The sequence below is a fragment of the Rhinichthys klamathensis genome, unplaced genomic scaffold (assembly GCF_029890125.1).
Source record: "Rhinichthys klamathensis goyatoka isolate OS25496 unplaced genomic scaffold, OSU_Roscu_1.1 h1tg000040l_1, whole genome shotgun sequence".
NCBI classification, from domain to species: Eukaryota; Metazoa; Chordata; class Actinopteri; order Cypriniformes; family Leuciscidae; genus Rhinichthys; species Rhinichthys klamathensis.
The window spans coordinates 110,190-136,182 of record NW_026606587.1 but is presented as its reverse complement, the minus strand read 5'-3'; the positions used below and the strand labels follow the sequence as shown (position 1 = coordinate 136,182).

The 25,993-nt window shown below is 38.4% G+C and overlaps 1 protein-coding gene across 4 annotated transcripts in view; it reads left to right on the top strand.

The window, feature by feature from the left end:
* kcnip3a (Kv channel interacting protein 3a, calsenilin) overlaps positions 1-25,359 on the top strand; it is a 72,795-nt gene extending 47,436 nt beyond the window's left edge. For 2 of the 4 annotated variants that reach the window (XM_056246539.1, XM_056246538.1), the window contains 7 exons: positions 17,401-17,525; positions 21,352-21,421; positions 21,541-21,611; positions 22,875-22,982; positions 23,095-23,199; positions 23,295-23,357; positions 24,337-25,359. In XM_056246539.1, coding sequence (XP_056102514.1) covers positions 17,401-17,525; positions 21,352-21,421; positions 21,541-21,611; positions 22,875-22,982; positions 23,095-23,199; positions 23,295-23,357; positions 24,337-24,384 — 590 coding nt within the window. In that variant the 3' untranslated portion in view covers positions 24,385-25,359. Of the gene's footprint in view, positions 1-6,502; positions 6,686-15,808; positions 16,007-17,400; positions 17,526-21,351; positions 21,422-21,540; positions 21,612-22,874; positions 22,983-23,094; positions 23,200-23,294; positions 23,358-24,336 lie in introns of those variants that run through there. The other 2 variants (XM_056246541.1, XM_056246540.1) reach the window with 2 other exon arrangements.
* Positions 25,360-25,993: the final 634 nt, after the last annotated feature.

The window sequence follows — 25,993 nt, the reverse complement described above, 5'->3', positions numbered from 1 at the left end:
ACAGATTTTGTTTGGGCCTATTGATGGGTTTTTGATGTGTAAGCTAACTCTAGGTTGCGTACAAATGAAGACTTCGGATGCAAAAGCCTCTAAACGCCACCTCAGTCAAAAATGAGATAACAATATTGAGTGAATGCTCTCCGCAGATAGTATACGTTCATCAAATACCTTTGCTTCATACCCGCTAAATCCCAGCCTCAGCCCATTCAGAAATACTGGTTCTTTGGCAGAAACCTCTAAATGCCACTTTCCTTTGCCACAGTTCACAGAACCAATCAGAAGTGGAAAATCGAATTATGTGATTTCAAGATGAATGATGTATGAGCCAGCTTTCAGTATTTTATCTTGTTTAAAGAGATTTTTTAACTAAACAAGATGGAGGAGTATGATGAAATGGATGAACCTGTGGTAGTTTCAGTCACTGGCAAAAGGAACCATTGTCAACCTTATAATTCTGGCTAAAGAAAATCCTAAGTGTTAATGACGGGATTTCATGAGTAGCATGTAAACACAACAGTGTTTCATGTGCTTCTGTAACTCTGACAGAAACAGACATAACCTAGAACGTCTAAAGAAGTGGAATTAATTGGTTTTGCAGCAAGAGACCATCAAATTTATTAAATGCCAATGAATTGACTAAAATGACATTTGTGAAAATAAGGCATTTCAATAGCTGACTAATAACCTTTTTATTGCCATTAAAGTGAAATTACTAAACCTAAACATAGGAGTCTGATAAAAATGTCACTGGAAATGGATGAATCTTTGGCTTATCAGTATAGTAATTTCCAACCAATGGACCATCCCCTATTCCTGAACTTTGTTTGTTGTTGTCATTGAGATGACTGGGGAAAAGTGTCCCGGTCAACCTGAATTCACCCTATTCCGTCAGTGCATTCTAGGGTGTTTTTATCATTAAAAAGTCGATCCATCACACCTCATTAAAAGAGAGGGAGAGACAGAGTGAGCACTTCTGTCGAGTCTTAGGACTCAAAGAGCAGGGTTGGGTTTGGCTTCAGAGTGCTTATGTATTAGATAGAGGACCGGCTGCCTTATATCAGGTTTCATTTCTGTACGTGCAGAGTTACTGAACATGTAGAGGGGAAGTGCAGTGTTTGTATACATTGACGGATCACTTTGCCAGATTATTCCTCCGTAGTAATAGCCTTATGCTGGTTTGTTTGCTGTGAATGAATACTACAGCACTGATGGATAAATCCAGATTTTGCCATTTGTAATCGGAGTGCATTGGATTAATACTCGAAAGCTCGCCTTCTTTTAACGCATGAAATTAAAAGAGATGGATGGATTTGTTCAAATTAGATTTTAAAAGAAAATATATGCTCTTTTCCAAGGATCTGTGCCAAGATTTCAGATTGTACCATTGTTTTCCTGATTTCCATCATTAGGTTTAATTATGAGTTATGTTAGTCCATAGTGTGTTGTCAGCAAAAGGCTCCTGCTTTAGCTTCTGTTAAGAAGTGTTCATCTTCTAATGGCATTACTGGAACCCGCCCCGTCCTCCTAAAAGCTCAACATTAATTCCTATACAACAAGCACTGACGCCAGCCATTAATACAGTTGCTTAGTCAGAGAATGCATTATAATAGTGAAAATTAAGGCATTAGAGACATAGTGGGGAAAAAAATGTGTTTATTTGTTTTTGGTAGAATTTTTAGATTGGATGATTTTTATCTGATTTGATCTATTATTCCGGAATTCAAGATCAAAATGGGTCAAATAAGAGTCCTATAGGATTTTACTGAATATGTTTTCTCCTCTTATCTAAAATCCTGTGATTTCTATCTTAATTTGGAACTAATCTAAAGTTTAAAATGTTTTAAAAAAATTGCCAGTCCGCTGTAAAGAAAGCTGATTTCATTACATCTATTTCTAGTCATTCAGGTCTATTAGCCCTGACTGAGACCTGGATCAAACCAGAGGACACTGCCACACCTGCTGCCCTCTCCACTAACTTCACTTTCTCACACACCCCTCGCCTGACCAGAACACAACACAAACTCCTCCACAGGTCACCTTTCGGCGAAACCTACGCTCACTCTCACCCTCTCGCCTATCCTCTTTGGTCTCATCCACACTTCCTCCACCTGATCAGCTCTCAACACTAGATACTAACAGAGCAACTGATACTCTTTTCCCCACTTTAACATCATGCTTAGACAACTTCTGCCCCCTTTCCTCCAGGCCAGCCCGAGCCACACCCTCTGCCCCCTGGTTATCTGATGTTCTCCGCGAACATCGCTCTAAACTCAGGGGTGCAGAGAGGAAGTGGCGCATATCGAAAGATCCTACTGACCTTGGTCTTTATCAATCCCTCCTCTCTTCCTTCTCTGCTAATATCTCTACTGCTAAAATGACTAACTATCACAACCAAATTCTTCTGACTCTCGCATGCTTTTCATAACCTTCTCCTCTCTTATCAACCCTCCTCCTCCTCCTCCTTCATCAACCCTAACAGCAGATGATTTCGCCACATTCTTCATAAATAAAACAAGCACCATCAGCGGCCAATTTACCAAACCACAAACTGACACACACATCTTACCAGCTAACACACACATTCTACCCTCCTTCTCTTTGCTTTCAGAGGCAGAAGTCTCCAAACTCCTCCTTTTCAATCGCCTTACTACCTGTCCGCTTGATCCTATTCCCACTAATCTGATTCAAGCCATTTCTTCCTTAGTTGTACCCGCACTCACGCACCCGCACTCACGCACCCCAGTCTGGTTTTAAAAGCTCTCGGTAATTGAAGCTCTGAGACTGGCAAGAGCAGCTTCCAAATCCTCAGTTCTCATCCTGCTGGATCTGTCTGCTGCCTTTGACACAGTTAACCACCAGATCCTCCAGTCAATTTTAAAGACGAAGGGCATCTCGGGACCTGCACTACAATGATTCAAGTCTTACATCTCAGGTAGGTCCTTCAGGGTGTCGTGGAGGAATGAGGTGTCCAAGAACCTACATGTAGCTACTGGGGTGCCTCAGGGCTCAGTGCTTGGACCACTTCTCTTCTCCATCTACATGTCACCACTAGGATCTGTGATTCAAAAAACATGGCTTCCTATCACTGCTATGCTGATGACACACAATTCTACCTCTCATTCCAGCCTGATTATCCGACGGTTGCTGCTCTCATCGCAGCTTGCCTGACAGACATTTCTGGCTGGATGAAGGACCACCACCTTCAACTAAACCTTGCGCAGACAGAGTTGCTTGTGGTCCCGGCCAACCCAACACTACACCACAACTTCTCCATTCAGCTAGGTTCGTCATCCATAACTCCGTCAAGGTCAGCCAGGAACCTTGGAGTTGTGATTGATGATCAATTTAACTTTACAGACCACATTGCTAGAACTGCCCGGTCCTGCAGATTTGCCTTATACAACATTAGGAGGATCAGTCCCTTCCTATCAGAGCATGCTACACAACTCCTTGTCCAAGCACTTGTTTTATCCAGACTGGACTATTGTAATGCTCTCCTAGCAGGTCTTCCAGCTTGCACTGTCAAACCTCTGCAACTGATTCAAAATGCTGCAGCTAGAGTGGTCTTTAACGAGCCAAAGAGAGCACACGTCACTCCTCTCCTCACAGAATTGCACTGGTTGCCGCTCGCATCAAATTCAAGTCACTGACTTTTGCCTAGAACAACCACTGGCTCTGCTCCCTCCTACCTAAACTCATTACTTCAGACTTATGTGCCATCCAGAAACTTGCACTCTGCCGTCTTGTGGTGCCATCTCAAAGAGGCACAAAATCTCTTTCTCAGACCTTTTTCTAGACTGTTCCATGCTGGTGGAATGACCTACCCAACTCAACCAGAGCTGCTGAGTCCTTGGCCATTTTCAAGAAATGGCTGAAGACGCATCTTTTTCAGCAACACTTGATCCATTAATACTAAAACTTTATCTTCTATTCTATATCTATTATCTTTATAAAAAAATATATGTAAAAAGTACACGTACTGCATTAGATTAAACTGGGAAAGGTTATAGCACTTGCATATTGTTGTCCTATTGTTAGTTTAATTGCTACTATTGTTCTCATTTGTAAGTCGCTTTGGATAAAAGCGTCTGCTAAATTAAATGAATAAACGTAAATGTAAAAATGGAACAAGAGTCCGTTGGGATTCTGATAAATAAAGTAAAATTTCTGTTTCTAATCATTCATTCATTCATTTACTAATTTATTCATTCATTAACTAATTCATTCACTAATTCAGGTTATTGTTTCCAAATTATGATGTGATTTTTTTTATGTGGGTAACCTCTTATCAAAATCTTAATGTCATTTATATCATAATTTGGAACTAATCCAAAAATAAAAGTGGATCAAATAATAATCCACTAGGATTCTACTGGATGCAGTAAATTCATGTTTATTTGTTGTTGGTTGGTTGGTTGGTCTCCGATTATTGTTTCCAAATCATGATTCATTGGCATTCCTTTAGGATTTTTATGAATTTTGTATCTGGAGGGTGTATTTCGGTTTGAGGCGTAACATTCATTATAATTTGAAGATGTTTCAGACATTTAGATTTTCCCCAGAGATTGCCGTTGCATTTTAAAAATCTACATTTTAGCACCCCGTTTCTATTTTTTATTTTTTTTATCTGGTCCTGTTGTCATGTATGACATTTATAATCTTTTTTATGGCTCTTTTAACTAGAAAAACAGCTATTTGATAAAAAAAGGAGGGGGAGGTGTGAGAGATGGGCTGATGCTGGCAGTAGAAACAGTGTTTGATCTCACATTGTGTTTGGTTGACTTAAAGCTACCATTAAGACTTTATTGATTCCTTTATCTAACTGAGCCATTATAGCTCTCTCCTCTTCTCTCCCGCTATGCTATAAACAGGAAAACCTGTGAGCTAATGTTGTCTCCTCTGGTTATCCCATTCCGTCCAGAGGCCTTGCCCTGATTCACTCGAGAGAGAGGGAAAGTGCTCCAGATGGAACAGATATGTGGGTGGATGGAGGCTGGGAAATCGGTAGGGGAGGGCGTCCCTGGAATCTGATCCCCCTAGTATCTCTCCCTCTCTTCGGCTTTCTGCCCTGTTTGGAAATGTGACTTTTCGCCAAGTCCCCAGACAGAAGGCAAGGAAGGAAAAGAGAGAGAGAGGGAGTTGTGGTCAGGGAAAAAGGACTAGTCACAGGGGTTTGACTTTGCAGTCAGGGTTAGTAAGGCTAGGAAAGTGAGCGATGGATAAAAGAAGGGATGGAGTGGTCATAGATGAGCAGAGAGGAAGAGACACGGAAGGAGGGGTGGGATGGACAGAGAGGTGAAGATAAACTGCCCTTTGCAGATTATTACGGGACAAGAGAGGGCAAGAGAAGCAAGGGAGGGAGGGAGGAAGAACCTGAACTGTACAGTGCAAGTTGAAAGAAGAGACAAAAGCACTTGATGCTGACTCTGAGGAAACTGATGATGGAAAAGATGAGGACGCTTGACTGACGGCAGAATCCCCGAGAAGGAGGAGAGACGAGAAACCGCATTCTTCGGGACCACTCCCAAGACGTATCACCGAACTTAATGGGCAATTTGAAAGCTTTGATGGGGTCAAGAATTGTGAACTTCACTGGATTTGCACCTAGTTAAAGACGGATCCACCTAATTTGCAAAGTAATGGGGTATTTTTACCGCTGCCACAGGAAGTAACTTCTAGTATTTCTTTTCTCTTTTTTTTTTGCTGATTTGCACCAACCTGGCGGTACACGCAGGAGACTGCCGAATTCTTTGGACCAGGATTTGAGATGCCACCTCAGTTCTTGTCGCAGTGACCGAGGCAGTGCCAGATGTTGACCGTGCATATAACTAAACAGAGTATTTCTTTAATGACTTCTGCATGGACTATTATTTATGTTTGATGCACTAGGGTGCCCATTAGTCTCATATTTCCATGTCAGCATCGACAAAATCCCGGATTTAAGAGCCACTTAGGACTTGAAATGAAATATGATCGTTTTAACAGCTAAATTAGTCCATTGCTTCCAAGTCGCAATTCCACGTTGCACTCGTCTGGATCTGTGGAATGAATCTCCGTTCTCTTGTGCCTCTTGCTTTACACCGAAACCTACACCTTTGGATCAACCATCTTGAATATCACAGCGTCGCCACAGCACTACTTCACGACAGAGTTTAATATGCTCTTGTCTGTTGTTGACACTTGCAAATAACATTTGCGGCCAAGGATGGCTTTTACACATCTGGACTGTGTACGAGAACTGCAATCCAGCTCTTTATTTATGCGATGGGGCTTTCAAGAAAAAATGACCTAACATGGAAACACTGACTTCTCCTCTCACCTCCAAAATAAATGTAACTAGACCGGACTCTTTTTCCCATGCACACTGCTAGCTTGACGTTCTGCCAAAAATATCCCCTTGTTTTTCTTTAAAATATTCTTCAGAGGAACTACTGAAATTAATCTTTCCTTTTGAGACGTCCTGCATCTGGCGCCATGCTATAACGGCCAGTTGGCTTTGTCCCGTGTTAGTACAGAGATTAAAACTTTCACTTCCAGTAGTTCTAGAAGTTCTTGTGCCAAGAGTCGTAATTCATCGCAGCCATGGGTATTCAGGGAATGGAGCTGTTTGCCATCGGAGTGGTCATCATTCTGTTTGTGGCTGTTCTCAAACAGTTCGGCATTCTGGAGCCCATGTCGCTGGAAGGTAAGGAGCATTCTAGAACTGAGGTCCTCCCCTTTATTGTCATGGTGATATGCTTGACCAATGAGGCCCTTGGGGCCAGGGTTGCGTCAGGTGCACCGATGATAGATAGCCTTAACAAATCTAATGTTGGGATGTTTGTGTTGAAGTGAAGGAAAGGTATTGCACTCTCACAGAATGCAATAATAGATTGTTCCTGTTGAGTTTTTTCTGCTTGTGAGTTTTGAAGGTCACTGGGTCTTATTTGGCTGGTAGGCGATCAATTGAAGTTTTCAGCATTTTATCACAAATTTCGCTCTACTGTAGGCAAATATGAGCACAACACATACCTGTTACATCATGTGTTAAAGTGGGACTGCAGCACCAGGTGGGAACAAAACTGTCCTAAACGTGTTCAAATCTGACAAAACCTTCCCTTTGGGATGTTCTTGAATGAATAAATAATTCCTAAATGCTAAATAAAAGGTAAATTCATAATCATTTTTTTTAATTAATCATAATTGACGTGTATTATTTGCTTATTATAAATCATAATTAGATTGTTGTATTTATAAAAACAACTGAAGGCCACATGTCCTCACAAGTAGTATGTTGTTTGAGTAGTTGACTTTAAAAGTGAAAATGCTATACATCTAAAAAATATTTTAAACAGTATTTTGTCTATTCTTTCATAATTAATATGGTTGCTGTTTTTATGGCCATATTTGTGCTTAAAATGTTGCACTTGACCCTTTAAAATGCATTTAAAATATAACATTTAAAATAATGATGGCCAAATGGTTATTAAAATGGTGGAAAAACTGTGAGATGGTGCCCAGTTAGATAAGAAAAAATATATATACGAAATACAGATTTCCCTTTATACATTTGTTACAATTTAAGCTAAAATCTTGAAAATGTATTCATGGACTTCCTGTATGTGCTAATAACAAATAGCTGATTATACATGTTTGGGTGTCTGTTATTAATGACACGTGTTTTAGGACACTTTTACTGTTTAGGTTTATGATGTGCTAGTATGTTTTTCTTATTTACAACATACTCAAAGACAAGGAACTTATTGAGACTGTTATATTGTGTAAGAAATACTGCATTTTCTATCTCTCCGTCTCTCTCTCACTCTCTTTCTCTTTCTCTCTTACACACACACAAACACACATTGGGTTTCCATGTTTTATGAGGACATTCCATAGACATTTTCATACTTTAAAAACGGTATATTCTATCTCCTTACACTGAACCTAACCCTAAACCCATCACAGAAAACTTTCTGCCTTTTTACATTTTCAACATAAAAACATATTTATAAGCTGTTTTCCTAATGGGAAACAAAAAAATGTCCCCCACAAGGACAAGGATTATTCGATATTGCCATCTTTGTGGGTATAGTTTGTCCCCATAACGTAGGGTATACCTGAACACACACACACACACACACACACACACACACACACACACACACTCTTTCTCTGAATCAAAACCCAGTCTAACATTACCCTTCATTTATTATGTATGCTTTATCGAACAGGCTTTCTTTACGGTTTCCTAAAAATGGGTCCGTTGGTCTCTGGTCCTGAAGGGCACTGTCCATTTCCCTCTCACCCCTTGCTTCATCACAAGATCATATCCAATCATACATTTCTAAAGTATACAGATCAGATCAGCGCCTTCATATACTGTAGATGCAATTCTTCTGGAGTCATAAAGTTTGAGATTGGAGATATTCTTATGTTCTCCACTGTTTTCCACATTTCCTTCTGTTGTCTGGTGGACGTGCTCTGTGTCATGTCGCATTTTTGTTGTCTTGAATTACTTCAAACTATCAAGACATAAATAGGAATGAAAAGATTGGCCTAGTATGATGTGCAATATTTAGCATCTGTGTCATATTTTAACATTCATATTATTGGCTGGTTAATCTGTTGGTACAGTTGTTTATTTTTGATCGATATCCTTAAATGGTCTTGACATTTGTGTCTCTTCTGTTTGACTTTCAGAAACAGAAGTAATTGGTCACTGTTATTGACAAGCATCAATCTAAACTTATTTACAATTTTAATTATTAAAGGTGCGCTCAGTAATTTTTTGTTCTTAAAAAAGAATTACAAATGAAATCAACGACATTATTGAAATGTGCTTTGAATTGCACTTTTGATTAAAATCATGAACATTCATATGAGAACAATTCAGTCTTATCAGTGTCCTGATAAAAATAAAACTATTCATTACATAATTTTGCAATAATTATTTTGATCACTTTCTGTGGCTTAGAGGATTAGTTCACTTCAGTAGTTTCAACACAAATTGTAGTTTCAATGCAGCTTCAAAGAGCTCTACACGATCCCAGCCGAGGAATGAGGGTCTTATCTAGCGAAACGATTGGTCATTTTATAAAAAAAATAAACATTTATTTACTTTTTAACCACAAATGCTCATCTTGCACTAGCTGTGATGTGCCAAACATTACGTAATCATGTTGAAAGGTCACACGTGACGTAGGCGGAAGTGACCTAGTGTTTACTAAGCGAACGTGCAAAGTCAAACGCCCTTTACAAAAAAAAATACATAAAAAAAAGGTAAAACGTCGGACGATACCCTACCCTACTTCGCCCTACCCTACCTTTTTCCGTCTACGTCAGATTACCGCCTGACCTTTCCAACGAGATTACATAATGCGCGAAGTTGTGGATGTGCGAGGCGATCATTTGTGGTTAAAAATGTCATGATTCCTGTCTTGTGTTCATCCTTGTCTTGTGTGGACCTTTTGTTAGTTCCTGTCTTGTGCCATGTTTTGTAGTTCTTTGTAGTTTTTCATGTTGATTAGTCTTCCCAGTGTATTTAAACCCCTGTGTTTCCTGTGTTCTTTGTCAGGTCTTGTTAGCCTGGTTAAAACCAGACCATTCTCAGTTGTAACTGAGTTATGGTCTGGGAAAGCGTCATAGACAAATTCATTTCCAGAGGGGCGTCACCAACGGACGTCGCGGATAGACATAAAACCAATCAGAGCGATGGAGGAGATGACGTATGCAGAGCGGCGGAGAAACATCTCCGAGTGTTGTTCTTTGCTCGGTTTTTAACAAAAAGGAAACGTTCAAATCGCTTAAAACAGACGCGATAGCTGATTCGAACGAGTGATGTTCGACGGCGGCATCCATCTCTGTAATGTAGGCTACAAAATCTGCTTCAAAATCCCAGCGCTGTCGTCATCGTGTAAAGCCCGCCCCAACGTTTCTGATTGGTGCCTCGATTTCGACGGATTGGAAATGGGCTTGAATGAGCTCTTTGCCAGACTAACTTTCAGAGCAAATCTAAATTTGCCGGAAGTTGTCTGGGTTTTCCCAGGCTAAGGTCTTGTCCTACATTAAAGTACGTTGGTGTGTCTCATTCTGTTCTCGGTTCCCTGGTCTCTGTTTTGGCTTTGTTTATGTTCATTTTCTTATTAAAGCACTTTGCATTTGATTCCAGCTCTCCCTTCATTTCTTGAGTTCACCCTGCATTACAAAAAACTATATATATATATATATATTTTTTTTTTTAAAATGATCGATCGTTTCGCTAGATAAGACCCTTATTCCTCCTTGGCTGGGATCATGTAGAGCCCTTTGAAGCTGCATTGAAACTGCAATTTGGACCTTCAACCCGTTGATAACCGTTGAAGTCCACTAAATGGAGAGAAATCCTGGAATGGTTTCCTCAAAAACCTTCATTTCTTTTCGACTGAAGAAAGAAAGACATGAATATCTTAGATGAGGTGGGCCTGAGTAAATTATCAGGAAATTTGAATTCTGAAGTGAACTAATCCTTTAAGCTGGTTTGCTGGTCTTAGCTTTTCTCCAAACCATATCAGGCTGGAATGGTTTGCCTATTTTCAAGGGGTTTTGGCGACTGATCAGCTATCAGGTTGGGAAATCAGGGTAGACCAGATAATACCAGCTGAGACCAGCAAACCAATTTAGGCTGGTTTATGCAGTTTTTCTGCAGGAATATACATCATAGGCACTAGGAAGGTCATATATTCATCCAGCGATACAACATGTCGTCTGTTGTTTATGCAAATAAACACTTCATCAGCTGGAAGGGTCTGAGTGCCTCATGTAATCTATACATAAATCTTTGTCCATTATTGGCCCTTGAGTCGGACCACCCAACGGATCAGCAGGGGACTATTTTTAGCTCTGTGGCATCACTTACTACAGCTCTGACTATTCCTGAACGCTGTGTTTCAGGAGGGTGAAGTTTATTTTGGGTTTCTGATTGGGTTTCTGGTCGTGCGAATCTAATACGCAATCAGAGACGGTGAAGTATTACTTGTGAAGGAAAGCGTGCTTAATGATCAATATGTGCCGGCTCTGTTGCATGAGAGGAATTTGATCTGTCAACTCTTATTTATTCAACTTCCTTGTGTCTGTTCATAGTATAAAATGCAAATAGTGCACCGCAGATTTGAAGCATCAGCCACCAGAGGGCGATGTTTCTTTATATGATCTCAAACTCAGGCGAGGAAAATTTACCAAGTTGGGAGTTGAAACCAAGGGGTTAAAGGGGTCATATAATGCCATTTTTGTACAAGCTAATATGATTCTTTAGGGTCTAAATTAAAAGTTTGTAATATACTTTAATTAAAAATTCTCATCAGTATTGTAAGAAAACACTTATTTTACCTGGTCAAAAACAGCTCTGTTTTCAGCACGCCGTTTCAGTGTATATGACTTTAAATGATAATGAGCTTTGCTCACTCCACCCCTCTGTTCTGCGCATACACCGTTTGTAACACAATAACACAATAACCACGCGTTGTTCATTATAAACGTGGGATTATGAATTATATTGAGAACGTTGTACATAGAAAACATGCTGTAATGTACCCTGAGTGTAAACCGACGCATTCATCGTGAAGCGTGCAGCTGGCGATTTGCAAAGATTATATAAATATTAATATAAAGATTAATAAAACGTTACACTCACTTTAGTTCTTCTGAAGGTTCAGCAGGAAGACGAATAGGTTCCGATCCTTTATTCAGGTGCAGCTTCTCAGCAAAACCAGCTTTACACTGATCCTCGTTTATAAAGCAGTCCACTGAGAAATGATTCGGCAAACATGAGAGCATTGACGTTGCTCGTGGGGAATATTCCCTTCGAAAACAAACTCAGCCACTGCGTCTTCAGCGGTTCGGATTTAGGAACATTAAAATGACTGCTGTGTTATTGCACCCAAGAACAGAACACCACAATCGCTTAGACGCCATTCTGCTCATAGACAGTGCTCCAGCATATCAACAATGACCGCGCCGATCCGCGCAGACTATGATTGACAGGACGAGCGAGGGCGGGTCTGTGTTGAAACTCCTGTGCTGACTCCTGTCAATCAACAATCGTGGGAGGGGCGTCCGTTTTATTGACGTCACAAAAACGAACGGCTCAATTTGAGGCAGGGGAAAACATATAAGGAGATTAAAACAAAAACACTGGATGGATTTTTATCATTATATGATGGTTGTGTACAGACACTGCCAACACACATTTCAGTACAATCAACTTGTAAAAGTGCATGTACCATTATATGACCCCTTTAAGGTTTGGCTGGTTAAGAATGGTTAGAAAAGTCTGATTCTAAAAATGTCTCTATTGATGGCAAATGGGATTTATAGTATGGGGATCACAAATTGTAGCACTCTTTGACTTCATCATAAGCAGAATACAAAAGATAATGTAATGGTATGGGTGTATGTTCTCAAAGACGAAAGGAACCATCCAGATTTTCTTCAGCGACTAGTGCAAAAGCAAACATTTGCCATGGTATGGGGATGCATTATTGCAAACGACATGGGTGATTTGCATATGTGAAGGTATCATTGATGTGGAGGCATATATTGGGATTGTACAGAGACATACTGCCATCAAGATGACCTTTCCTGGGAGGCAAGATAATGCCAGGCCTCATTCTGCATGTGCTACAACAGAGTGGTTTATTAGACACTCTCCACCATAGAGTGATGTGCTTGACTGGCCTGCCTGAAGTCCATATCTGTCTCCTTTTGAAAATGTATGGCCCATCATAAAAAGGATAAACAGACAATGATGACCACGGACTGTTTAGCAGATGTCTTGTGTCAGGCGAGATCGGCCAAAAAATATCCACTAGCAAAACTGCTACATATAGTATCCTAAATTCCCGAAAAATTAAAAGGTGTAGAAAAGGTGATGTGACAGTTGTAAATATCCCTCTGTCCTAACTTTTTTGGAGTGTGTTGCAGCCATCAAAATTAAAATTTGTTTATATTTACAAAATACAATTAAGTTGGCCAGTGAAAACATTGAAAATCTATTCTTTGTACTTCTGTGGGTTAAATAAAGTTTAAACAGAATTAACAAATCAGATTCTTGATTTTAATGCATTTTACAAAATATCCCAACTTTTCTGAAAATACTTTAAAGTTGTAGACCATTTGTGCTTGGACCCTGATGATTGCTGCTTGCGGCTATATTTATTATTACAAATGTAATACATAGCATTATTTTAAAATGTAATTATTTTTATTTTTATTTGTATGCTCTCAAAAGATTTTTTGGTTTTCATGGTTGTAAGCCCTTCTGTTTAGAAAGATCCCTATATCACAGTTGATGACATTACTTGAAGGGCTCAGTTCAAGACCCATCTGGACCATATTTGCACTCTAAAGGCCCATTCAAGGATAACTGTAAAGATAACGATAAAGTTAACGATAAAAATCATTCTCAATACTAAAGAATAGCAGAGTTCACACCACAGCTATAACGATAACGGCACAGAGAAACGATATTGTTGGAATCCCTTTCAGAACGATTTTATCCAGCTGATGAACAATGAAAACATTGACAGTCAATCAGAATCAATCCTGCTATAACAAGATCAAGCATTTAAAGCGGAAGACAAGCACGTGCTTAGAATAAACAGAACAATATCATCAGCTGGTGTAGACGCTAATATTGTTATCTTTATAGTTATCTTTATCGTTCTCGGTGTTAATGGGCCTTAATAGTAAAGATTCATTGACCTTGGACCTCTAAAATACATTTACACTGTTCATGATTCATGAAAGCTGAAAACTTTAGAAGCTGTATTTTTCAATTCCCTCTGAAAATTGACATTTTCTGCACTGCTGTCATAAATTTGGTGTGCAATACAGAATCTTAAAGCTCACACTTGGCAAGTGAGCAGTGAATAAGGCGACGAGTAGGAGGATAAATGAAGAACAGTCTCTGTAGATCACTGTCATATCACAAAGGCTGAAATACAGAGAGAATAATTAGTCATGGGAAACTGGTTCACAAGGCAAGGGAAGCAGGATTTAGGGCACCTTATGAGTGTGTATCTATTCCAACAACTTCAAATATTAAAGAGGACCTATTATGCTTTTCTACATTTTCAACTTTCTTTACTGTAATCAAAAAAGAGGGAACTCCAAGGCACTCTCACTCACTTATTTGGTGGGGACGTTATATTGATGATATATGTCTGTTTTGGTCTGGCTCGGAAATAGAGTTGAAGGAATTTCATGGTTATCTGAATAGCATTAACCCAAACATCAAGTTGTCTTTAGAATATAGCAAAGAGTGTATTAATTTTCTTGATTTGACTATTTCAAAAGATAACCAAGGTACCTTACATACATCAGTGTATAGAAAACCGACAGACAGAAACACAATTTTACATGCCAAGAGCTTCCATCCAAACTGGCTTAAAGAGAATGTCCCATATGGGCAGTTCCAGAGAGTAAAGAGGATCTGTGACCAAGATCACGTTTTTGAGAGTAAGCATGAGCATGTGAGAGCATGAAAAAGGTCTGCAAAGTTACAAAGCATAAAGTCCATCCCAAAGGGAGTTATTCTCTATATCAGTAGGCACTGCTTCTGAACTCCCTGAAATGCCTCGACTGTAACTTTGAGTTTTCTTCCGGGAACGTCAGTTTCAGGAATATGCAAAATAAAGGGAACAAGGCCTGGTTGAGTTGTGTTAGTAGTGTCTTGTGGTAATGGTTAAGGGCTCGAAGCAGTAGACCAATCACAACACTGATCCCACAGCCCACCAATCAGAGCTCACTGCGCTTTTCGAAAGGAGGGGCTTTATAGTAATAGGAACTAATCAGGGCTGTGTTTCCCATACAACAACGTAGCCTAACTCACTGTTTAACCAACATAATACGATGCATTGTTGTAGAAACAAACTAGCTAGTAACGACACCAGTCGCACCTCTGTCGCTTGAACCATGTTAGTTCAACAATATAGAGAATTAATGGCATCATGTGCCGGTGGTGGAGTTATAACTTCTGCTATGCTTGTATTTTATATTATTGTAGTTAAATTACATAAACAACAGAAAGCCGTTGATTTGTAAATTAATCACGCTAACATGCAGTATTTGGCGTACACTTTACTCCTGTATACATGCAGTTCATTCAGTCAGCAGCTTTCTCCACATAACATGCATCCCAGAGCATTTCAGACAGACTGGGAACAGAGGTGCTGCAACAGTCTAAAATTTGTGAAAAATAATGTGGGTTTTCAACATTCAAGCATGAAAGCATTCTAGTTGACCCCAAATCAAAATCAAGACTTTGTAAAAGGGCATAATATTAAAGCCGATCAAAAGCATAAAATCTTTTTACTTTTGTCAGGGAACATTCATTTGAAAGATTGATGTAGTATGTATTTATCTGAAAGAATGAATAATGTATTTATGTGAAAGCAAGAATAATCTTGTCTCAATTTAAGCATCATTTGTATCATGTCAAAGTTCAAGATTCATGTTAGGGTTGTGTCTAAATCTAATTGGGACAAACTTGTCTCCTGAGTGGGAGTTTTCTCAATTCCCTCAGAAAATTGTGTCAGAGTGAACTTTTAAATAGACGTGAGAAGAATAGAGGCAAAGAAATAATGAGAGAGGAGAGTTACCAGCATATATCTGGACTTCAGAGTCATTTTGGACACAAGGCTAAGACAAAATGACACCATAAGATACTTTTTGTTTCATCCATGTTTTATTGACTTTTTGGAAAATCATCTGGACCAGATGTCTATCGACACAGGACTTCTTTGTACCTCAAACGTGTTATCGGCTCTACTGGAGTTATTCATGAAGCTTGTGGAATTCACAGTCTAAAACAGGACTAACCTGGAAGAACAAGTGTTGGAAGACGGGCAGTGAAAGAGTGTTGAGGGACAGAGTGTCAGGATGAGTGTGAGGTGGGAGACAGAGGGGTTACAGACCGTGGGAATCGTCTGCCTGGTCTTAATGTTTCTCAAACTCATGCATCTGCTCGGACTCATAGACATAACTGAGACAGGTGAGAGAGAGAGAATCACTAGCAAACGTCATTTCAGGGGTTGGTTGAAAATGGAGCCTTTTGATATTGTTTATAAGTCATATATTCACATGACCTTAAATATTAATATTATGGGTTAAATAGATGTCATCTGTGGCATTTTATCAAAATATCTAAACTTCCTTAAAACAGAATTACTTTGAGAGGCAAAATTGCATATAATATTCAGAGAATTTATCTTGAATTTAGTTGATTTTTCTTACCCCATAACATTTTTGTTTTTCTTGTAATAAGCATAAATCTCACAAATTTTTGTTAGATTGAAGCTTAAAAAGCAAATATTTTTGTGTAATTGAATTCATTTTAATATATTTTGTTCCCTAAAGCTTCATTATTTGCAGTGATATTTTAGTATTATATTATTTATATAGTATTTAATTATATTTTGAATGAGTTTAGTCATTTTCACTGTGAAAAAAGTCGCTGCCTTACATTTGTAACAATCAACTTGGATGTTTAAGTCAGTTTAACTTTTAACATTTTAAATTACATTAAACTGACTTAAATTTAGTTAAATCTTGTAACTTATAGAAGTTGAAAATTGAACTTATTTTGATGAGTTAAAGCAATGTAAAAACATATGTTGTCATAACTTATTGATCATAGAATATATTACAGTGTTGTTTTGTACTTAGTACTTTTGTCATTTTTAGTTTATGCTTAGCTTTAATTTATTTTTATTTTTAAGTTTAAGTTTTCCATTTAATATTTTTATTTTATGTCAGCTTTATTTCAATTAACAAAAAAAAAAACATTTGAATAGTTTTAGTTAGTTAACAATAACACTGATTCTTTTCCTTCATCTTTTTTGTGATTATTGTTCTAATATTTGTGGCTGACTTGACTGCTTTTCTTTTTCTCTCTCGCCCTCTCTGACTCTTTCTGTCCTTCTCTTACCACCCTATCTCACTTTTTGTTTGTTTTTGTTAAGACGGTGAGTGTAAGCATCGGCCTATTATTATGCTATGCTATGCTAACTCTTTTCCAGACATTAGCAGAGCTGAGAGGAAACAAATAGTTAAACCCCTCAATTATAATTGCTTTAGTGTAATAGTATGGAACCTCAAAAAATTAAATAATTCACATTGACATCAACAATCAATCACATTGAAAAAGAAAGTGACACCCTGTCAATCAAACCTCCATCTCTTTCCTCTTCCTGCCTGTCTTTGACTTTTATGCTAACTCTTTTGCTTTCATCCCCCTTCCTCTTCTCTCTCTCCTCGCAACCGCGGTCTCCCTCTTTAAAATGCTCTCTCGCCCCATCCCGCATCCCATACACTCACCCCCTTCCCGACCCCTTCCCTCTTTTTCTCTCTGCTTTCCCCTTCTTCCTCTCTCTTTCTCTCCCATAGACAGCAGTGAAAGTGACCTAGAGCTGTCCACGGTGAGACATCAGCCTGAGGGTCTGGAGCAGCTGCAGGCTCAGACCAAATTCACCAAGAAGGAGCTGCAGTCCCTTTATCGGGGCTTCAAAAATGTAAGTGTCTGTGAAGGAGAGGGGGAAAACAAGGGTTAATGTTGAGGTCAGTATTTACTGTGTTTGGACAGTGGTAAAACTTTTAAGACCATTGCAAGGTACAGTGATCAGCTAAAGACAAAAAAGGAAAACCTGCCATTTATTAAAATAATAATTATTGTATTCAATTATTTAAGAAATCTCTTATTATTGCAGTACTACACTATTGTACTGTAAAGTTAAAAAAGAGCATTTATTAATCATAATGATAATAAAAATATATTTATATTGTATTATTCTCACAAGACTGAAAACTGGATACAAAATAAATGTGATTTAATAAAACAAAAAGGCAGACAGGCATAGCATAGCACAGTGGTTCTCAACTCCAGTCCTCGGGACCCGCTGCTCTGCACATTTTGTATGTCTCTCTTATCTGACACACTCAGTTCAGTTCATAGAGTCTATCCTAACGAGCTGAGGATCTGAATCAGGTGTGTTAAATAAGGGAGACATACACAATATGCAGACCAGTGGGTCCCGAGGACTACCGACAACCAAAGACTGAAAACAGGGGAACTTATGCTGCGTTCCAGGCAGGTTTTTGAGCACGTAAATCACGACTTCAAACCACGACTCACGACTTTGTAGCATTCCAGGCCACTCACGCCAAACTACCTGAGCGCAATATACATACTTATTTTTTTCAGACACATAACATTGTAATACATAATCGTGTGTGTATATACATACTTATTGTTTCAGACACATAACATTGTAATACATAATCTTGTGTGTATTATTATCATTATTATTATATTATTATTAATTTGACTGCAACGTTATATTGTCCTAAAGTGTATTCTCACTGTGTACCGCCTGCAGAAACACTGCATCCGTAGGGGCTGCCATTGTTGTTTTGTATGGTTTTGCGGGCTATGTGACGTCAGAACTCGTAACTGGGAGTACATCGATCTAGTACGAGTTCACGGGTGGGAAGTCATGGGTTTGACTGCCGTTCCAGTGCACTTTCACGGGTATAAGGTTGGAAAAACACGGGTTACAGGTTGCCTGGAACGCGGCATTAATAGAGGGAATGCATTAACGTCACTTCCCCGCCGGAACACGCCCCCCTCAGCGGGACTGAGTGGTAGAAGAGCTGCTGCGTGACTGGAGTTAATAGGGGAAACTGCGTTAAATCCAGTAAAACAAACTATTATCAGTTTAAACTAAAAGTTGGACTCGATATAGTGTTCCTTACAACTTATCAAAGATCCAGTGATCCATGGATATTGACATGCAGCCAGGAATCGTGTTTCCTGACATTTATATGTGCCTGATTTCGACGCCGGGGAAATAAATGAAGAAAATTAGCCTGTAAACGTTTTATATAAATACAATATAGATAGGTCTAAATCCGAGTGATCACTTACATTAATGTTATACTGTATATCATCATATCGTCCAGCCCTAAAACTTGTATAGTTTTTTGTCAGTGTTTATTTAAAAACATCCAATTATGCAGAATATAGTCTGTTCTGTAGCTTTTTGCAGTCTGTAAAAATATACAGTACCTCAGATTTCTGGTCAAATCTAGTTGTACAGTCAATCGCAAAGCTCTTTCCCGTTTTAGATGTGTTTTGTGTGATTTTCACGGCATTCACGCTGAAAACAAATGCTGCCGCTCAGTCTTTTTGCCACTTGTGGGCGTGACCGCATTCACTCCGGCCGACGGTGACGTCATGCGCATACCCTCTATACACAGAGATAATGAAATGAAAATGAACAGGTGTGATGATTAGATGAGTGAGTGCAGGTGTGAGCCAGGAGGGATTATGGGGAATGTAGTGCGAAATGATTGGTCTGGTGACTGAGGAAGGATTATGAGTATTATATTATATTATATTATATTATGTTATATTATATTATATTATATTATATTATATTATATTATATTATATTATATTATATTATATCCCCCGGTTTCACAGACAAGGTTTAGGCCTTGTGTTCACCAAAGCGTATTTCCCGAGGCGTCGTTGTCGTCCAATCACCGCGGAGGAGGGGCAAATACAACACCGACCAACCGCCACATCCTGCTTGTACAACATCAACAGATGGAACAAAATAATTTAAAACATGAGCCAGACTAAATACTTTGCATTGTATCGAAATTTTTATATAGAAACAATACAGAAACAAACTATCTGAAATGAGATACTAGTAACACTTCCGCGGATATTCCATTGCATAGCAAGAACGCGTTTGTTCATAAAAGATACTTAGATGACCTAATTGAACTAAGGCCTAATCCTGGCTTAATCTAAACACTGTCTGTGAAACCAGGCCTATATGTTATAATACAATTATGAATGGATTTGTTATTATTATTATTATTATTTGATATTTATTTTATTTTATTTTACAGGACAACAGTAAAATGACAATACTAAAATGTATGGTTGTCTTAATTTCTTTGCTTTCAAACATTAAACCAAGCTTTTACTTTGGTGGAAAACCGCAGGGAGACCTTAATGCTTTAATGCTTCTCTTTGTTGACATTATGAATTTGGGAAGATGGTTGGCGCATGTTGGGTTCCCAAATGCAAGTTATAAGTGACTCAAACACACAACACTTGCAGAGTAGCACTAGCATTTACTGTGAATTGAAACTGAAAATAAACACAGTGCTGTGCTTTGGCTTTACTCTGAAAAATGCAGTGCGTCAGACTATATATTTATATAATTACATCACAACAATCACTAAACCATGTCACATTCTCACAACCACGCATTGACAAAATTCATAAAAAAGTTACTGGGCAACTGGTGAATAACCATTTCAATGCCGAATTTTACTCGAATTTGGCGCTTTGAGCCCTGGCTAACTTTCCCGCAGATGGCGCTGCAAGCTCGTAAAGCGCCGTCAAAAGAATCCATGCATGAAATAAATGTATTAGAAAACGTAACATTTTGCAGTTTATTTAGTTATTGTCTAAGGCCATTTCGCAATTTCAATCATAAGACAGCAACCATTACAGAAGTAACATTTAAAAATACATTCGATGAATGTCCAACTAAAACGAAAAATGTTCCAGGAATAATGTTTTTTTTAGCTAACGTTTTGAGAACATTATTAAAGAAAAAGGATTTCATTTTTGTATAACTAACTCCAAACAGAACTGCAAATAATCCTGATTTTTTACATTTAACCACTGTTTGTGTTGGATTGTTGTCACTAAGCAGTTAATTGCGAGGGTATATAGAGTATTCTGGGTGGTATAGGGCATTGCTAGGTGGTTTCTTTTTTGCAAATTCTGGGGTTTTGCTAAGTAGTTTCTAGGGCACTGTGGGTGCTTGTTGGTTTGTTGCTATAGGGTGTTTTCCGAGTATTCTGGATGGTTGCTTGCTAGGTGGTTTCTCACTGGCCCATCAAGTCAAAAGAGTCTACACCCAAATATTTTGGACTTGAGTTCCTCCCTTAACATGTAATTCTTTCACCCATTTTACTGTCCAACAGGTGACAATTCAACCTGATTGTTTAAAAAGTATTACCACACCTATCCTCAACAAGCAGCACTATTGAGTTATCATTCATGTCTGCAGCACAAATTATAGTAGTATAATTCATTTTTGAAAAATGACAGTTCATATTTAAAGAAAAGCTTTGGGATTGAAAATGTTGTTCTTTCTGTTTGCATAAGCAGATGTGTACAATATAGGGCAAAAAATTAGCACAATGCTCTTATTTAAAGCCTTCATGAGCTGCCGATGTGGCACAGTGAGAATTAGTCCATTATCTGTTTAATTAGATGTTTAATTAGATGTGCCTCTCTTTCCATTTAAGGAGTGCCCAAGTGGTTTGGTTGATGAGGAAACTTTCAAGACCATCTACTCTCAGTTCTTTCCCCAAGGGGGTAAATACAAATGTTTTTCACTAAATCAGTAAATCTGTATATTGGTTTAGCATGAATTCAGATTGAAGACTAATTTGAAGTTTATTATCTTACTGATCTATTTTTCATTATTCCCTCAGATGCCACCACATACGCCCATTTCCTGTTTAATGCATTTGATCTTGACAGAAATGGCTCCATTCGTTTTGAGGTGAGAATTTCTTTACTCATAAGCCCCTTTCACACTGAGGTTCCGGAACATTTACTGCTAATGTGTCCCAGGACCGTTTGATTTTGGTTCATTCACACTGCCAGTGATTTTCTGGAATCTGTGCATGCGTTCACACACATCCCGTAAAGATCCCGTAAAGACACGGGACATCAGGATGTGACATGTAATGTCTCCGAAGGCCTGCTGAAGTGCCTTGAATGTCGCAGCATTATTCAATGTGTTGACGTAATTTCCACTGAATCAGGAAAACAGGGCGGGACATATCGAACAACTCCTCCCCTTTTTAAAAAATGGCCAATAGCGTTTAGTTTATATCACTGCTCGGCCGGAGCCGTTAAACTCGGTAAAGCCACAGTTTCCGACTCGATCATGTGATCTGCTCTGTGCTATTGTGTCTCTGGACCGGAGCAGACTGTGTGTGCTGCGGCGTTTCACGAGACACTAACGTGAAACCAGACTTCATTCACCCCAATGGAAAGCATATTTACACTGTCTGATTCGTTCCCTATCCCCTATATAGTGCACTATGTGCCATTCATCATGTAGAAAATAGTAAATGTGCAAACAAGTGACCGATTTCAGCCACAGATTCAGCGTCTATTTATAATGTAGTGGGCGGGACTCTTCAGATTCTAGAGAGATTTTGATTGGACAGAAAGCCTGATGAGAAGCTGAAGTGCAGAGTGATGTCATCAAAATCAATGATCCATATTGGTGGAAGTGAGAGACTGTAAGTTTTGAATGCTTATATCTTGTAAATGTGAATTTTGTCTTGTTTCGGAAGCACACTAGCTTATAGATAACACTAACAGTAAGGCTAACATATTCATTCTAAAAGCCAAAAAACTTCAATTCTTATTTCATGGGGACTTTAAGTTTGCTTATGATCTGCGATTTCTCTCTCTCCATGCTCTTGCATTTTTTTTCTGATTCCATCATAAAATAGCCCATCGCGTACCGTTCCACTAGGCTGGCAAACAATCTCAGCTTCAGCGTCCTCACTACGACATTACGGCATTGGTCCTGCCTTTTGTTCACACAGGGCGCATTCCGGGACTGATCCCAGCAATGTTACTAGGTCCCCATCCTGGGATCAATCCCGGGACATGTTCACGTTCACACAGAAGGCACTCCAGCAATTCTATGGCAATATTCTGGGATCAACGCTCTGTGTGAAAGGGGCTAGTGTTTCTTTATTACCCTTTATTACCTTTTCCCTGACTCGGCTGCTCTCATTGGCAGGACTTTGTGATTGGTCTGTCCGTGTTGCTGAGAGGATCTGTCACCGAAAAGCTCAACTGGGCTTTCAACCTTTACGACATCAACAAGGATGGTTACATCACTAAAGAGGTGCTCACCAAACCTTTATGCTGTAATGCTCCAGGGGTTCTATCACTGATACTTTTGTCAAGCGGACTCAAAGAGTAATAAGTGGCATGTGTGTGTGTTTGCGTGCATGTAGGAGATGCTGTTAATCATGAAGTCAATCTACGACATGATGGGCAGGTACACATACCCCAGTGTGCGAGATGAAGCTCCATCTGAACATGTGGAAAAATTCTTCCAGGTACCAATAACAAGCACATTTATGTATATGAAGACACTCAACACACACAATCTTACTAGCATTAAGATCGTCTACACTTTATAACTTTCTTATAGAAAATGGACAGAAATCGAGATGGTGTGGTCACCATTGAGGAGTTTATTGAGACCTGTCAGAAAGTAAGTTGATATTGGTATTTACCCACACATTTTGGCTTGAAATGTTTGTAACCATTCTTACATAAATTAAAAAATTACATTCTTTAAATTATCACATTCAATTTGACGTGAAAATTGAGTAAATAGCCTAGTTAATAAAACCATTGTCATGTTAATGATAGCTTTCAGTTCAATGGAAAAGGTATGTGAATTGCTCGTAAAATGCTTCTTAATATGTAAATTATCGCATTCAGATTTTTCGTACAGTACATTGTTCATATAACTATTTCTTTTTGAATGATCACATTCAATTCAGTTCAAAATGTGTTAACAGTTTAATACGTAAATTATTGCTTCCGATTCAATGTGAAAATGTACGTACAATGTTTCTCAAATCTTTTTTTTATATCATCACATTCATTTCAATTTTAAAATATTTGTAAATAGTTTGTGAATCCATTTTATGAAAATGATCGCATTCCATTCAATGTCAAAATGAATAAATACGAATAAATCCATTCTTATGTGAATTATCACATTCATTTCAGTGCTAAAGCATACGTAAATATTCCTAAATCCCTTCAGATGTCAATGTTTGCATTATTTAGTGCAAAATTGTATAACAATTTTTATGTAAATGATCACATTCAATTCAAAGGTATGTAAATAGTTGCCAGCCACCACCAGCATTTTTGATCATTTTCACAAAACGTATATGGCATATATAAAAAATTATATAAAAAAATATTTTGTTGATATGAATGAATGAATATCTAAACATGCAATATGTCAAAAGAAAAAAACAGAGCCTCTGCTTAAACAAACAAACATGAACATGTTATTCTAGCTTCATGTATTCTTCTTTTTTTATCAGCACTTGAATGTAACTATGCCCCCTACCGTTTAACAGTGAAAGCCGGAAAATTCCGTCAATGGCAGTGAAAGGTTGATGCCAACCAACCATTACAAACGGTCATAACTGTTTCTTTCTGCTTTCCAGGACGAAAACATCATGAACTCCATGCAGCTCTTTGAAAATGTGATATAGGACGGGTTTGGAGCAATCTAAAGCTAATACAGCCCTCAATATCCCAAACCAGTTCTCTCCACATGTCTATATACCAAACTAGCACAGCAGTCACTCTCTGTCTTGTCCTGTAGCACTACTCCCATGCCTGCTGCACTCCGTAGAAACCTATATAGACCAACACATAGCCTACGGTATGGCTTCACAGTTTGTACTTCACAGCAGGACTACTTTTAATAAGAAAAGCCTGGACGGCTGGGATCCTTCCTGTTGCTAAATACTGGCGACCATGTGGTGGAACATTCTGATCTGCATAAAGTGGCATTTTGCATCACTGGTTGATGGATTCCAATGGAGTCTCCAACACTTCGGACTGCTTTCTTCTGCCTTATGAATGAGGGACATTACAAGACTCAATCTTTACCTTCCAAGACACCATAGTTTGAAGGAGAGTAAAGCAACTATGGATTTCAAGGGACCCAAAGGAGCGTCTAGCACCAATGACGATTTGAAGCACACGAGACTACACGTAATACTCACCAAAAGAACAAAATAAATGTGATGAAGAACGACCTGAAGCATGCCTGTCCAGATATGTGAGATATTTGTGATTTTCTTGCATGGAGACTGACAAACGTTGTACATTTTCTTCCTTGTAAGCCAGTAGGTCCCACAGAAAACTGTAAGCAAACTAAAGCAACTGTATGCGTGGAGTTAGATAGTGTGCCAGTGTGTATAAGTTCTGCTCAAACCTGTATTGCACATGTCAGTGGGGCCAGGATAATTTGTTTGGTCACATTTGATTCTTGCACAGCAATGGGGTATATATGAATTATATTTACAGTATAGGCAATTTAGAAGTATTGGAATAGGTGTTTTATTTTCAGGAATGTATTTATTTGTCAGGCAGTGTTTAATGGAATGCAGGGTTTGGACATGAACGGACATGTCCAGGTTATTAAAAATGTGATTTACAAATGTTATTATGCTTATTTTTTTGCTATATATATATTTGAAACAGACTGATATAAATATACTGTATGAGAGGCTTGTTTATCTTAATTTTTTTCTTTTGCCTACATATTGTTTTGTAAAGGTTATATATTATTATTATTTTATGAAGTACAGTACACGATTGACAACTTTGAGCATCTCCTGCTTATGAGACAGTTGTATTATCCGGAATATGGGGCAGTTATTGTAACTTTACGCAACAATCCCCTTTTATAACTATTGCACACCTATAAAAGAACAAATACTACAACTAACATGAAGTTAAAAGTTCAGAGTAAATTAAAAGTCTGTTTTCAGTTCACTTTCAGCAAGACTTAAATTGTAAAAGCTATTATTGTTTTATTTTTTGTTTATTTGGTTGGAACAGATGCAGATTCATGTAGATCTAATGAATAAAAGATGCACTACTCTTGATCAAAACCAGTGTGTTTCTGTTAATGTTACGGATGCTTTTAATGATAGACTCACTCTAAAGAAAGACAGGAAGTTGTGTCATTTAGCCAATGACAGTGGTTATTATTAGTGCTTTTCCTTAAACACGCCATTCTTAACCCTTGTGCGTCAATTTAAAAAAAGTTACACATAGGTTCATAGAGGACAAAAATGTAAACAAAAA